Source organism: Watersipora subatra, chromosome 6 (genome assembly GCF_963576615.1).
Source record: "Watersipora subatra chromosome 6, tzWatSuba1.1, whole genome shotgun sequence".
NCBI lineage: Eukaryota > Metazoa > Bryozoa > Gymnolaemata > Cheilostomatida > Watersiporidae > Watersipora > Watersipora subatra.
In genome coordinates, this window is record NC_088713.1 from 52199303 (window position 1) to 52213961 (window position 14659).

The following is a 14659-nucleotide window of genomic DNA, read 5'->3' on the forward strand; positions in this document are numbered from 1 at the left end:
CGGTCTTTAGGATTTTTATGATGTTGACAACGTTGTCTGAAGATATCTTTATAAAATTAGTCTAAAATATTGAAGGAGTTTAACATTTTTGTCTGAGAACTTCCTAACCAAAAACAAACCTTTTTTGTGTATGCTCTGTTGAGTACTGCATGAGTCAGAGAACAAACAACTACTTATGTTGATGACATTATAGCCAATTCAGATTTAGATTTTCAGATTATACAGACAATTAAAGTAGCAACGCTGGCTCTGATAGCGGTGAAAGTAATAATTTGTAAGAGTAAGGAACATTGTGGAGGATCGTTTTAACTGCGTAGGGATCGTAGATTCACATAGCTTTATCATCACACAAAGTATAGATACATTGAATTTTTCTATAGCAATGTTGATTAAAAGGTTGGCCAATCAAAATATAAAATTAAAATCTTCTAGATGAAGTTTGAAGTTGAAAAATATTGTATACATATCATAATGCAGTATCGGCAGTTTTCTGTAAAGTGGCTGGCAGTAGGCCGATAGCCAAATTTGTACATAATTGGCAGTAAAAGGGATAATGCTTGTTGAGGATAGAAATTAGTTTCTCTATGAAACTCAAATGTTTGCAGGCTGCTACTTTGACATGCATACTCAAACTCTCTAGCAACACAGCTGTATATGCCTATAATGAGTTTTTAACAGCCTGTTGAAAGTTTCAACAATTGTCAGCCTGTGATGTTTAGCTATGTTTTATTAAGATTCATTGCTGCAATAAATTAAACAATTAATCATTTCAATATAACTATCTTTATTTAGCTACTAAATATTCTATTAATAAAACATAATATTTAGACGTTGAATTTCTGATTCGAATTGAAGCCAGAGTGAAAAATACTCTGTCAACAAGTTTCTCAGTATCGCATACTTTCAAAGGAAACCCGCAACCCACTTCCTTCAAAAAAAGCGTCTCAAAAATTTAAAATGTAAGTTAGATGTAACGTGTCTATTTTGATCTTACCCGCTGACTGATGTCACTGTTTTGCTTCTGAGTTAAAATTATAACCTCTTACATTAACTAATACATGTTCTCATGGTAATAGGTTTTCCATTTGAAAACCTATGTAGAAAAATTTTGTTAAATATTTTTTGATGTCATTGTGTTAAAAAATAGATATTTGCCAAAAAAATTCATGTTTCTATATTATGTGCTTTGTTAAAGCTCTTTGAAGCTACGACTGCTACAAAGCTACTGTGATTCTCTGCAATTTTCCTTGTTCTTACAAAACTATTACTTTCACCAACATCAGAGTTAGTGCTGCCACTTTCATTATCGAAAGATTTAATTAAATATTAATCAGCTATAATGTTGTCAACAAAGGCTATTCTGTTTTTAACGCAGGAGGTGCTTGTGGAAGCCATATTACCAATGAATAGTTGGATCATTCGAAAAAAATGGTTTTTTTTCGCTGGAAGTTTATTGATCAAAGATTATAATTTGCTTGGCTCATGAAGGCTAATTTGTTAAAGAACTATTCGATAACACTTTCAACAGTTTGAAAATGCTAATGATCATTGGTTATGTTGTCACAAATTCATAATATTCAGTTACTACGCAACAACAGCAAATTTTTCAAACATGCTTCCGTAGCAGTCGATCTTAAATTTCGCCTAAACACACATAGAGCAGTAAAAATTTAACTAATATTTTGGTCTGTAAAAATAATGATTAATAGTTGTCAGTTTTAGTAAGATACGTAGGCTAAAATTTATGAATCGGAGTTGTTTACTCTTTCGGTTTTTTACTACGGATAGCTTTTTAGTTAATTCAATTTTTGTAAAGCTTGTTTACAAAAATTGTAAACACACTTGACAAGCTTGTCAAGCTTTGTCAAGTTCATGTACAGTAGTACTTGCACATAATTTGTAGGTTGTTGGCCTAGGGTTGTGATACTTGTTTGAATGCTAGTGATTTCAGTTTTGACTCCCGGTCCAGCTTAAAGATCTTTTGAATATCTTCAGGAAAGAAAAATTTAGATCGACTTTTTAAAAGGTTGCTATTTTAACCTCGTCATCCATATTGAAGTCTGTTTCTCTCAGAAACTCCCTAATCGACCCAAACTGATAGATGTCAGATAATGCAAGATCGGGACTTGAAGGAGGATGTGATAGCAAATGCTGATATTGTTGATTGTTTCTATTGTTTTGGCAGGTTTAATAAGACTTCTATTGTTGTAGCTTTAATGTTTTTGAATGTGCTTTAATGTTATCTCTTGAAATTGTAAAAGTTTATGCAATATCTACCGCAAAGTCTGTACGTAATTACTGCAGGTCAAAATCGATCCATCTTTTCTTTAGCTTTGTGAAGAAAATTATAGTTGTAAAGAGGGTGGTGCTTTCAACTCATTTCTACACTTTGGCAACTTCAGTCTCCATCAAGTCATCATTATATTGAATCTTAGTAACTACTCTGTGTAATAGTGTGTTTGAGTCAACAGGCCTCTAATATATCTGTTTTACCTATTGCACATATTATTCTCATATACAAATTATAATGGTTACAACAACGGTTCAAAATGTAACGAAAAAAGGGCCAACACCTAAAGTTTGAAAGCATAAAGTTTTTCTCGTCATCACGCGAAAAACAATTTGTTTCCTTTCTTACGTTTAGCAATATTTTCCCAAAGACAAGTTTTTTGTGTGTAGCTACGATGAAAAGAACAGACATCAGGTAACTACATGTATTTAACATAGTAAAACTAATAACTTTAAATTGTTAAAAAGAAAACAAACTGAAGTGTGTTGAGCTGTATTTCTATACTTGTGCAGTGAGTATGGCTCTTCGTTATTCAATAGGTTTGTTTAAAATTTAATAGTGGCTCAGGTCTAATGAACTTTACCTAGTTCCTGGTATTCTAGAGGTTTGCCGGTTAGTGCACATTTGAAAGTAAAAACTGCGTTTTTTTGTTATTTTCCACAAAAGTGTTAAACGCAAAATAAAAATGTCGATGAAACTTGGGGTGTGGATTAAAACCAGTACTCTATGCATTAAGGATTTCCCATTTTTGAGCCATGATGCTACGCGGGCCTTTTATAGCATTTCCATTATTGCTGGAATATTATCTATTGAGAAACAGGTAATACTATAACCATTGCACTGATGTATTGAACAGATTGTGCATGTTTTTTATGAATTTTTATGAAAAAAGAGCATGCAATATTGCTCTAGACATGTTGTATATATAGATTGAATATATATTTTTATATATAGTTATATAGTAATATTGGATGCTCTTTTCCCAACTATTTACTCGTAGTGGTGGTCAAATAGAGGTAGCGGTCAAATAAAGGCAGCCTTCATTTAGAAGTTTCACGGTATACTGTATATGTAAATTTTTCAGAAATTTTACTGTTTGTATATATACAATAATATTTTTGTGGGGCTTTTTGTCGACCAGGGGTCCACAAAAGACCCAAATACATGCATTCATTAATGTTTGATTCGGTTGAATACATATTAATCTTTGCTCCTCAGACAATATGATACTGCTTTCTAATAAAAATGGTATAGAGGCTCAAGACAAAAAGTAATGTTACGACTGTTTGCTGCATCATGACTCATAAAATATTCAAAGTATTGCACGTTTTACTTAAGTTCTGTTAATTTTTTAACATTTTTCAAACCTTGATGTACAGTATATGAAGTAATTTTTTGTAGTAAATATTTTGGCACGGTATGCTACGCTTTGAAAGACATCAATTTATTTAATGAATAACCTTTCAACAATAAGCAGGATGAATGCCTTACAATTTTTTGCGTCAAAAAATCAAGAGATCATCCCAAAACTATAGAAACTAGAAGACAGCGACTATAAAGTACATTAGGAACTAGGGAAGAAATATGATATAACATGAAACAATATTGAAACTGTCTTATTTAACTTCACGTTTTGTGGCATCAGTTACCAATCCTCATGTACACAGTTTTAAATGAATACGGAGATTTCCAAGCAAACCAAGCTACTCCAAATGACGACGGTCGAGCATTGTTGGCATCGTGCCAAACTCCATTTAAATTAGCACTCATGCAAGCGTCATACCACCAGCCACCTAAAAATATGCATGAATTTTTAAGAAACAACTTGATTTTGCTAGACATTTTAAATAAAAATGGTCCCCTCTTATCAGCTGCATCAACTATATCTAATACCTGGTGAAATCTCTAGCGGTGATCAAGAGGCAAAAATAAACAAGACCCTAAATGATGAAAATAAATTACTCCCTATTACATTGCCCGATACCAAATATAACTTGTCAGCCAACTATTTAACTCAACACCAGAAGGATGATATGGTTAACAATGGATTCAACAACTTTGAGTATTACGCTTCTATCTCTACTAAAAACTGTGCTGATAGCCGGTTGAATAATATTGTACTAATAACTGTTTGCGCTGCTATAATATTTCATGTTGCAAGACTATTTCATGTTCAGACAAAATAATTGTTGCCATAGTTTTACGTGAATGAGGCTATCAAGGTCAAAAGTATTGAAAGCTCTGAAGGTCTTTTTAGTGTCGGTTTATTAAGAACAATGTTATGTTCCTCCTTTTTTTGTCAAACAGTTATATAATTTTGTTATGTTACCTTGGAAACTTGAAGCGCAGCTTCCAGGGTGACCATCATTGTCATAGTCAAAGGTAGAGAAGCCCATTTCATGATGATAAGAGAGAGAATCTCCCGCATCTCCGCTGTAACCACTTACCTAAAATTGAGACATGTAGGTTTGTTTGCAATAACAGATTCATTAAGCATTCTGCTAGTACAAAGTGAAAACTCTACCTACAACGGATTGTAAGCCAAACGACTTTCACAAATGGAAAGCTTTGTCAACACAAAAATTTGTGAAAGGGATAATTACATTATCGCCATTTAAATACTGTTTATTTACAATAAGTACTGGATATAAATAATTCAACTACCCATTTACAGTCCAATAGAAATTATATTCACATTTACTTTATGCAGCATGTCATCATCAATGTGGAATATATAAATACAATAGCTATCTAAAAGAGGAATTTGCCTGTAAGATGTGTAGAATTACAAGTTCAGTTTACCTAATATGTGTAAATGTATTTTTTATTTGAAAAACGGTATATATGAAAGAACAATTTTAAAATATGCATGTCAATCAAAAAGTCGTCAAAAAGAATTTGCAGAGTGACAATCTCAAAGTAAAATATATTTGCTTTTGTGTCATACCTAAGTATAAAAAATCACTGTTTCTAGAGTCCCTACAAGCACAATATACAGGTAAAATTTTAAAAACCTAAATATTTGTGGTGCACGACCCTTTAGCTATAAAAAAAACTACTAAAGACATCAGATGTAAACAAAGTATGTACCTTCACAAAAAACTGTTGTGTATATAAATATGTACATATGTATTTCGTCTTGACAGAAGACGAACATACGATTACACTACATGCAAAATATTGCTTGTATTTTACAACGACACGGCTTGATCAAAGAAAGACATTAATAGGTGGTTTGACAGGACTATGGGTAGCTTCGAGGTGCAGACACTTGTAAATTAGTAGGAACTTGCTTACTGACTTAAATACCCAAAAACTTGATTTGCAGTATTGTGTTATACGAATGCAACGAACAAACTACAGAGAAAACAAATAAACTATTATGCAACATATTTAAGAAAACAACTTGAAAATTACTATTAAAGCAAACAAACAATCATTAAGCTTTCTTGACGTAACTTTCAACATAACGTAACAAAATTACAGCTTCAAACCTGCCCGAAAGCTGGGTAATATAATACTCTATGTGCACAAACAAAGCAACCATCCACCTTCCATATCGAAAAATTGAACAGACATTGTGACCAAACGATTAAACACTCATTCAGCCAATGAACAACAATTTAACAGCACAGTGCAACCAAACCAACAAGAACTCCACAAGAGTAGATGCAACAGCAAACTACAATATGGTACCGACATAAAAAAATTCATAAAACGTAACAGACAAAAAAAATCACTTGGTACGACCCTGATTCAGCACAAAGCTGCAACCATTATGGGACAAAAATTCTTCAACATAGTTAAAAAATGCTTCCCAAAGAAACACCCACTCCAGGCTAAATTTAATGGACAAAACCTAAAACTGAGCTACTCAATAACGCCAAACATGAAGGCAATATTTGATGCAAGCAATAATAAAATAAAAGAAACTTACACAACAAAGAGAAAAAAAATTGAAAAAATTTGCAACTGCGGGCAAAAAAGAAATTGGCCTTTGGAAAGAAAATGCTGAGCTAAGAATTTGATATCCTACACAACAGCGAATAACCCTACAGACAACCACGCATCAACCTACATGTACACAGGACTTTGCTCAACAGAATTTAAAACAGGATACAGCAATCATAATGTTTTGATTACCTACAATAAAAACATACACAGAACTGAGCAAACACATTATGAAGTTGAAAGAGAGCAATTCAACATTCGACTTAATATGAAAATTATAGGCTCAATCACAACCATATACAAACAAAACAAAACTATGTAAACTATGTTTACTAGAAAAATACTTCATATTATGTAGACCCCACTTCAGCACATTGAATAAAATAAATGAGTTGTCTTCTAATTGAAGACTTGGTAAGAGTTGTCTTCTTGGTTACACTTGGCACTAAATCACATGATTATAACATCGAGCCCATTTCTAGCATTTCTGCACAGCTTTGCATTTTAGTACAACTGCGCCTGGGGAGTGCAACACAAGAAACAAATTTTTTTGCGCTTTTACTGAAAATTTACTGTCTTCCTTATAGTTTTCGTTCTATTGTACATATAAATGTATATTATATATATATATATATGTATATTTATATATGTGCCAAACATGAAGGAAATAATTATATATACATAAACATAAATATTTATGCACACATATACAAATGTATACACTTGTATGATCTATAAATATTGCAGAATTATTGAAAGTTCACTATGTAAGTTAATTATTTCTACACTAATATGGCGCGCTAATGTGATAATAACTGAAATTCCATAATATATCAGAATATGTAGATACAGATGTATCTAAAAAAACCTACCAAAAGTTGGTAATTGCTCTCTTCGTTTTCTATTTGAAACAAAGAATAATTGGCTGTTCTTGACTGACTTTCATGATCTTCAAGAAATATACTCAGTTTCTGGTTCTTCTTCGTCAAATAGAAAAGATTTTCCAAACCTTTAAACATACATGAATTTCGTTAAAGAGAAAAAAATATAGCATACTGTGAACAGACCAATGAAAATGATATATGCAACTTGCCACTGAATGTATGTCTTGATTACCTATCCAGTACTCTCTGTGTGGATTACCACTGAATATATGTCCTGATTACCTATCCAGTACTCTCCTTGTGGATTACCACTGAATATATGTCCTGATTACCTATCCAGTACTCTCCTTGTGGATTACCACTGAATATATGTCCTGATTACCTATCCAGTACTCTCATTGTGGATTACCACTGAATATATGTCCTGATTACCTATCCAGTACTCTCATTGTGGATTACCACTGAATATATGTCCTGATTACCTATCCAGTACTCTCCTTGTGGATTGCCACTGAATATATGTCCTGATTACCTATCCAGTACTCTCCTTGTGGATTACCACTGAATATATGTCCTGATTACCTATCCAGTACTCTCCTTGTGGATTGCCACTGAATATATGTCCTGATTACCTATCCAGTACTCTCCTTGTGGATTACCACTGAATATATGTCCTGATTACCTATCCAGTACTCTCATTGTGGATTACCACTGAATATATGTCCTGATTACCTATCCAGTACTCTCCTTGTGGATTACCAGAACCATGAGCATAATCATCCCATCCTCTGTTGAAATCAATGCTACCATCTAATCTTCTCTGTATTAAAGTTCAACCAGATTGATCATCAAACTGGCAGACAGCTAACACAGGTGCAGACTCAGGGTCAGTATAAAGGGTATACGCAGCTCCACTGTTTCTTTCTCCGTTATCAAAAGCATCTTGGCAGTCTGAAGTACAAACAGGTAACACAATTATGCGAATGAGGGTAGACCGTAGTCACAATTTCGGTTCTATACTCAATTCATTTTTTTAATAGACTAAATAACATGTATGGCTTAGAGGGCTGGTACAATACAGAAGTTTTAAAACAACATACATGTAAACAAAGTGTTCTAACAAGAGTAGGTAATATTAAATTATTTGTAGTAAACCATTTGTTAAGACCGCTTTATCTGCTTTTATTTCATTTTTCATACTAACCTTGATAAACTTGTGGCGGTGTAACTGTGTTACATGTAGAAATCCCTTCTGCACCACAGAACTCTAGTATCTATAAAATTTGTATGTATATGCATATATGTAATACAAGGAGAAATTCAAGACAAAAAAGACAGAAAGTTAAAAAAACTCATGATATAATATGTATTTAATATTAGCAGCACTGTGGAGTATCACTCTGCGCTGAACTTTTGAAAGTGAAAATATTTCCAGTAACTGAATGAGCACATATAACCTAAAAAAACAATAAATAATGAGTAAGGTTAGCTTTGAACTGTAAACCTATCTCTGTTTTGTGGACCTACCCTGTGGCTCATACCCTTTTATATAGTGGGTTTATTTAAACCAAGTATTTTATACAGCATCTTGCAGCACATGCTCTACTACATTAGAAGTAAAATTTATTTGCATTAGTTTATAGTAAATCTGTTTCGGAGATTTTGTACGAACAGAGGTTTACAGCAAAGTGTGAAGCTGCTCGAACCAGTCAATTTAGAATAGGTAGTAGTTACAGTGCATGCATTTGACATAGGTTCAATAATGGCTTGTCACGAGTTCTGCAGACTATGCATCATTTTTGTTCTGTAAGATACACAAAGAGCTGTTGCTAGTTTAAAAAATGTCCATTGACTGGTTTTAGAGGTTTGTTTTTGGTTTTCTTAGATTCAGCACTAGCAACTACTATTACATACAGTTTACATATCTAAACACATATTAGTATACAGCTGATAGTAGCCATGATTGTGACACCAGATAAACCAACATTTATTGAGTTGACACACTTGAAGGACTAAACTGATAAAAAAGACCAATAGTAGGAGTCAGGGACTCGGATAATAGAATGGAAGTTGATGCATGAGATTAACACCAAATATTTCTATGAAATAAATTTCTAAACAGAGCCTACTGCTGAAAGTCATACCTTAACTATGCATTACAAAGTCATAACAAAAGTGCATATATAATATCCTACCAGTAACACTTGCATAAAAACTCACATGTAACCAGGTCTGATACACAGTATCCTTATAAGTACATGCATAAACAAGACTCCTAATGCCACCGTTTGCAAACACATTGGCTATAATAATATTTAATGTAAACTTTGTCATAACTTAGACTTGACATATGTTTGTATGCAGATATACCGATCGCACAAACACAAATGCAAAACCAGACGGCAGCTACTTTTCCGTGTTTGTGTGAGTGGTAAATCTGTATATTTGATTCTGGTACTGAACTTCATGCCTTTTTCTTGCTCAGCTGGCCGGCGTTTACTCGGTAACGCACTTGGAAAAAGCGGTCGGCTTACTTAGGCAACCTTGATGGTGCCCAATCGGTTTCACCACAGTATATGCATAAATAAATGTATATGCATGTATATACCAGCGTTGCTACCCGTCATTTCTTGGGTACTAAAAAAGTCTCTGGTCAGAAAATTACTTTGTGGTTAACATATACCGACATTTGCCATTCTAACTTTCAAACTAAAACAAATTCTAATTAATTAGTAAACCTAATACGACAATTTTAAAGTTTAATTGGAACTGTGAAATAGTTAGCAAGTTATAGCCAAGAAGTCGGTTTTGCTACGATTACAATAAAACGTGATTCAGAAATGATACAATTATTTTGAGCTTGGAAAAATTTTTGATTATGTTGAATAAATAACACTTATTGCATTGAAGTGCATGTGTATAAAAAAGGTTACTGTTCCACCAGCCATCCATCTAAACTTTACAAATATGTAAAAACAAACTAAAAAAAACAAACGTAAATATGAGATTTCGGGTTGTACTTTCTGCGACCCAACGTAGAAATAATGTTGAGGATCTTCCCACGGAGATGGATTAATTGTCTGCGAGAAAGGAATTGGCCATGGCCCCAGATATAGTAATTAAATCTTATGAAAAATACTTCTCAAAAGGGATATCATCACACATGACTGAGTGAGTGAAATAATCAGTGTGCGCTATATCTACAACTGAAAGCACCAACACATGAACCCTGAGAAGAATATAATTAGATGCAAATCGGTTGGGTAGCATATACCATGTTTATGTGGGTAATATTTTGATATAAATGAATACATATAAAACTTGGATACCTATATAATATATGTATACTAATAAACATAAAGTATACATGTACAAACATATGTATCTATGCATGTATGTACTCGGGTATACCTTAAGGTATGCATAAATGCAAGTATGTAGTACACGTATGTATGTATGTGAGCGTGTATGTATGGGTATGTATGTACGTATATATGTGTGTGTGTACGTATGTGTGTATGTACATATATATGTATGTATGCGTGTACACATGTAAACAAGTATGAGTGTATATGCTTACTGGTGAATGTGAGTTTGCAGGCTTGTAGGTTTGCAAGTATGCACATATGCACTGATGCATGCATTCATGTATGCATGTATGAATGTATGCATATATGAATGTATGCATGTATGAATGTACATGTAGTCGCGTTTGTGTAAATGCACATATGATTGTATACATGTATAAATATATGAATGTATGAAGATATGCATGTATACATGTATGCAAGCTTGAATGTACGGTTGTGCGATTGTACAAACGTACATATGTATTAATGCACAATTGTGCAGAAGTACGGCAGTATGTATGTCAACAGCTTAGTGGGAAAATATGTACAAACCAATGAATGTATGTCTATGTGTGTAGTGTGTACAATTGTATTTACGTATATAATAGCTTACATATAAAATCCATGGTGAACTTAAAGTATGTCGTTATTTAGACGCTTCTATCGTGCATAATAGTTATTATGTAGCAAAAATGTTAGATGACATTTGATTTTAAACTAATTGAAAATAATTTGACTCATTATTCATAAACAGGTTATTCTGGACCTGATGTCATAACATGTTCATATGTACCACTTTCGTGCTTTTTGCAGCAGCAGGTTCTCTCTTTTCGATGTACGTCAGCCCAGTCTCATTTCCAGTAGGGTGGTTGTGCAAAGTTGAAGAAAATAAATGACACTCTCCAGATGCACTGATTCTCACAGCTGACAGGCAGATAGAGCTTGCAGTGCACAGGTTCACGCAGAATGAGAGAGAAAAACTTCCTATATAAATAAAAAGAACAGATTAATATATGCTTTTGTACATGGTACTAAGTCTTGGTTTTCCATTTCAAAGTAATCTAATTATTGCATTAGAAAAAGGTTTACACTAGGTTTCGACTAGGTTTAAACTTTAGTCTAGTCTGACCATGTATGCATTGGTTCTGCAGATGATTTGCATGTAAAGACCCCTTGCCAAAATTTAATATTTGCTTAATATAATTATAAAAGATGCAATGGCCCTCAAATATTTTAATGAACAAAAACTTGGCAATGAAGCAAATATGTTTACATTATTTATGTTATATTTGAATTAAAAGTAGAACACAGCAAAACTACTAATATTTTAAAATCGTGAAAGTTACCTGCTGCCTCAAAATAATAGTAGTTTGTAAGCAAATATTGAAAAAATTATCTGATGATATCATAGAGCTCATCCATTGCCACCAGAGTACTGCATATGATGGTGATCAGTAGAATAAAGTTAGGATAGAATAAACAATACTTCATGCTGGCTCGCTAGAGACCACACAAATGAACCATATATACTATGAATTTAAGTGGCTGTTTCATCAACAATAGAAATCAATGGTAATGCATAAGCAAGTTCATTCATCCTTTGAAACTAAAATTTGCTCATTGCAGCATTTACTTTAATAATACAACCAATTTATCTTTGCAGAGAATATAAAATTGATTTCCGATATTTTTAATTTTAGGATGAAAAGCTGTAATCAGTAAACTGTTCAATCGGTGTCGGCAGACTAATTGAAATATTGGAACTGTCTTTTACATTAATGACTAGCATTAAAGTTTGTCAATAATATTGTCATTTGCTGGCACAGACCATCCTTTTTAGTTCTCTTTTTAAAATAAAGCTCCGAAACTAATTGGTTATGTCGTTTTTAGCTTCACCCAATTTAAACTGCAAAATTTGAAGTCTAATTGATGGCTTTAAGTTGTATAATTACAAAAGAATTTTTTACAGATTTATTTAGAAGTGAACATTATTTTGAAATACTAGCGTTCCCCCGGTGATTCATAGTAGAATATAATTTGCAATGTAGTGTATCTGGAGAATGCTAATTATTCTCTTCAACCTCGCATGCACATTCTACATGGACAGAGACTGGGCTGATATACATTGAAATAAAAAAAATGGTGTTGCAAAAAAGAAAGTTGAAAAAATAGAATTAGAAAACTTTAAATCAATTTTATTTTGGTAATCTCCAAATAGACTTTGATGTGGTCATGCCTTGTCTTTTCAGTAAGTTTAATTTGCTGATAAACTAGCTAAAATTCAATGTATGTATGTGCATGGATGTGTGTATGTACATGTATGTATGAATGTATGTATGTACATGTATGTATGAATGTGTGTATGTATGTGTGTATGCATGTTTGCATTTAGGCATGTATGTATGTGTACATTTAGGTATGCATATATGTACATATGTATGTTTGTGTGTATACATGTGTGTATGTATGTACATATGCATGTACATGTGTGTGTATGTATGTATATTTTTGTGGGTGCATGCGAACATATGTACAAATGTATGTAATGTATGTATGTACGTACATATGTACCTATATGTATGTACCTACATATGCATGTAGGTACATACGTAGGTATGTACGTATGTATGCACATATGCAAATATAAATATTCATGTACCATAAAAAGGCTAAAAGTCAGCATAAAGTGCTCAATTCTAATGTAGAGCTTACTATAGATTTGGTAAGAAATTTATTAAAATTTGACTAAGCAAAACTATGAAACTTTTAGTAATTTTTTCCTTAGTCAAAATTTAATAAATTTCTTACTAAGTTTATATATGCATGTATATATACATGTATATATGTATTTACGTATGTATGCATGTGTGTAAGCTTCTATGTATGTTTGCATGTACTCATGTATAATAATAATAAAATTAACCGTAACCAACATACAATACCAACATACAAATACCAACATACAACAGTAACTGTTGTAAGTATGTTGGGATGTATGAATTTACAGATGCATGTAGGTACAAATGTGTGAACAGACACATGTTTTAATATACATACAAATACTTGGGTTTACGGAAGTATGTAGATCTACAATTTTATCAAAAAACACGTACAGGCACATGAATGTATATGTGTGTGTTAGTAGGTATATATAGTAGCTTACATGTAAAATTTAAGGTAAATTTTACATCCCATGTTATTTAGAAGCATCTAACAGGTATTAAACTTCTCTTTTGAAAACTAGTTGGTGTTTATAAATACTGTGAAAGCTTAGCTTTTAAATCATTAGTTAGAAGGCCAGTATTACATCTAGAGCATCTAAAGAATGTAACTAATATAAAAATAATACTTTAATCTTGATCTTCAATCCATTACTTACACTGTGTAGCGCGCTGTTAGACATGATTAGCTTCGAAAATCATTAAAATTTTTAATTGACAATCAGGTTCCTTTCATGAAATATTCATAACTATCACTTTGGTGCTTTTTTCAGCACCACATTTTCTCTTTTCGATGTCAAGTCAGTCTCTGTTCTAGTAGGGTGCTTGTAAGGTTGAAAAAAAACAAGAGGCATTCTCCAGATGCACTGACTTTCACAGCTGACAGGCAGGTAGGGCTTGCAGTACACAGGTGTACGCAAAATTAAAAAAAACCTTCTGTGTTTAAATTAGGGAGCAGTTTGCCATATGCCTTATTATATGCTATAAAAGCTTGGTTTTCCATTTCAAAGTAATCTAAGTATTACACTTGAAAAAGTGCCTTAGACCAATCAGAGCATTGAATCTTTAGTCGAATTGCAGGTAAAACTGCAGGTAAAACTATTTGCTAAACTTTAAATTCTGCTAAATAATGATAAACTATGCAACTGCTTCTAAAAGGTTTTTAGGAACAAAAACACGGCAATTTTTTAAGCATATTTATATTTTTCTTGTTATATATGCATTAAAGGTGGACCAAATCAAAGGTATTAAATGTCTAAGATCGTAAAATGGTACCTTTAGCCTCAAAACAATTGTGGTTGATGAGCAGATCTGGATAAACATCTCTGATGATATCATATAGCTCATCCATTGCCACCAGAGTACTGCATATGATGGTGATCAGTAGAATAAAGTTAGGAGAGATTAAACAATACTTCATGCTGGTTTGCTGGAGACCGCACAAATGAACCATATATTTTATGA

The 14659-nt window shown here is 32.8% G+C and overlaps 1 protein-coding gene across 1 annotated transcript in view; it reads right to left on the reverse strand.

Annotated features, from left to right (window-relative positions):
* Positions 1-3879: 3879 nt before the first annotated feature.
* The window catches only part of LOC137398352 (fibrinogen-like protein 1), a 56090-nt gene continuing 45310 nt past the window's right edge, over positions 3880-14659 (reverse strand). The window contains exons 3-5 of the mRNA XM_068084458.1: positions 7114-7250; positions 4620-4737; positions 3880-4083 (exon numbers count right to left, since the gene is read on the reverse strand). Of these exons, the coding sequence (XP_067940559.1) occupies positions 3932-4083; positions 4620-4737; positions 7114-7250 (407 nt within the window). The 3' untranslated portion in view covers positions 3880-3931. The remainder of the gene's footprint in view (positions 4084-4619; positions 4738-7113; positions 7251-14659) is intronic.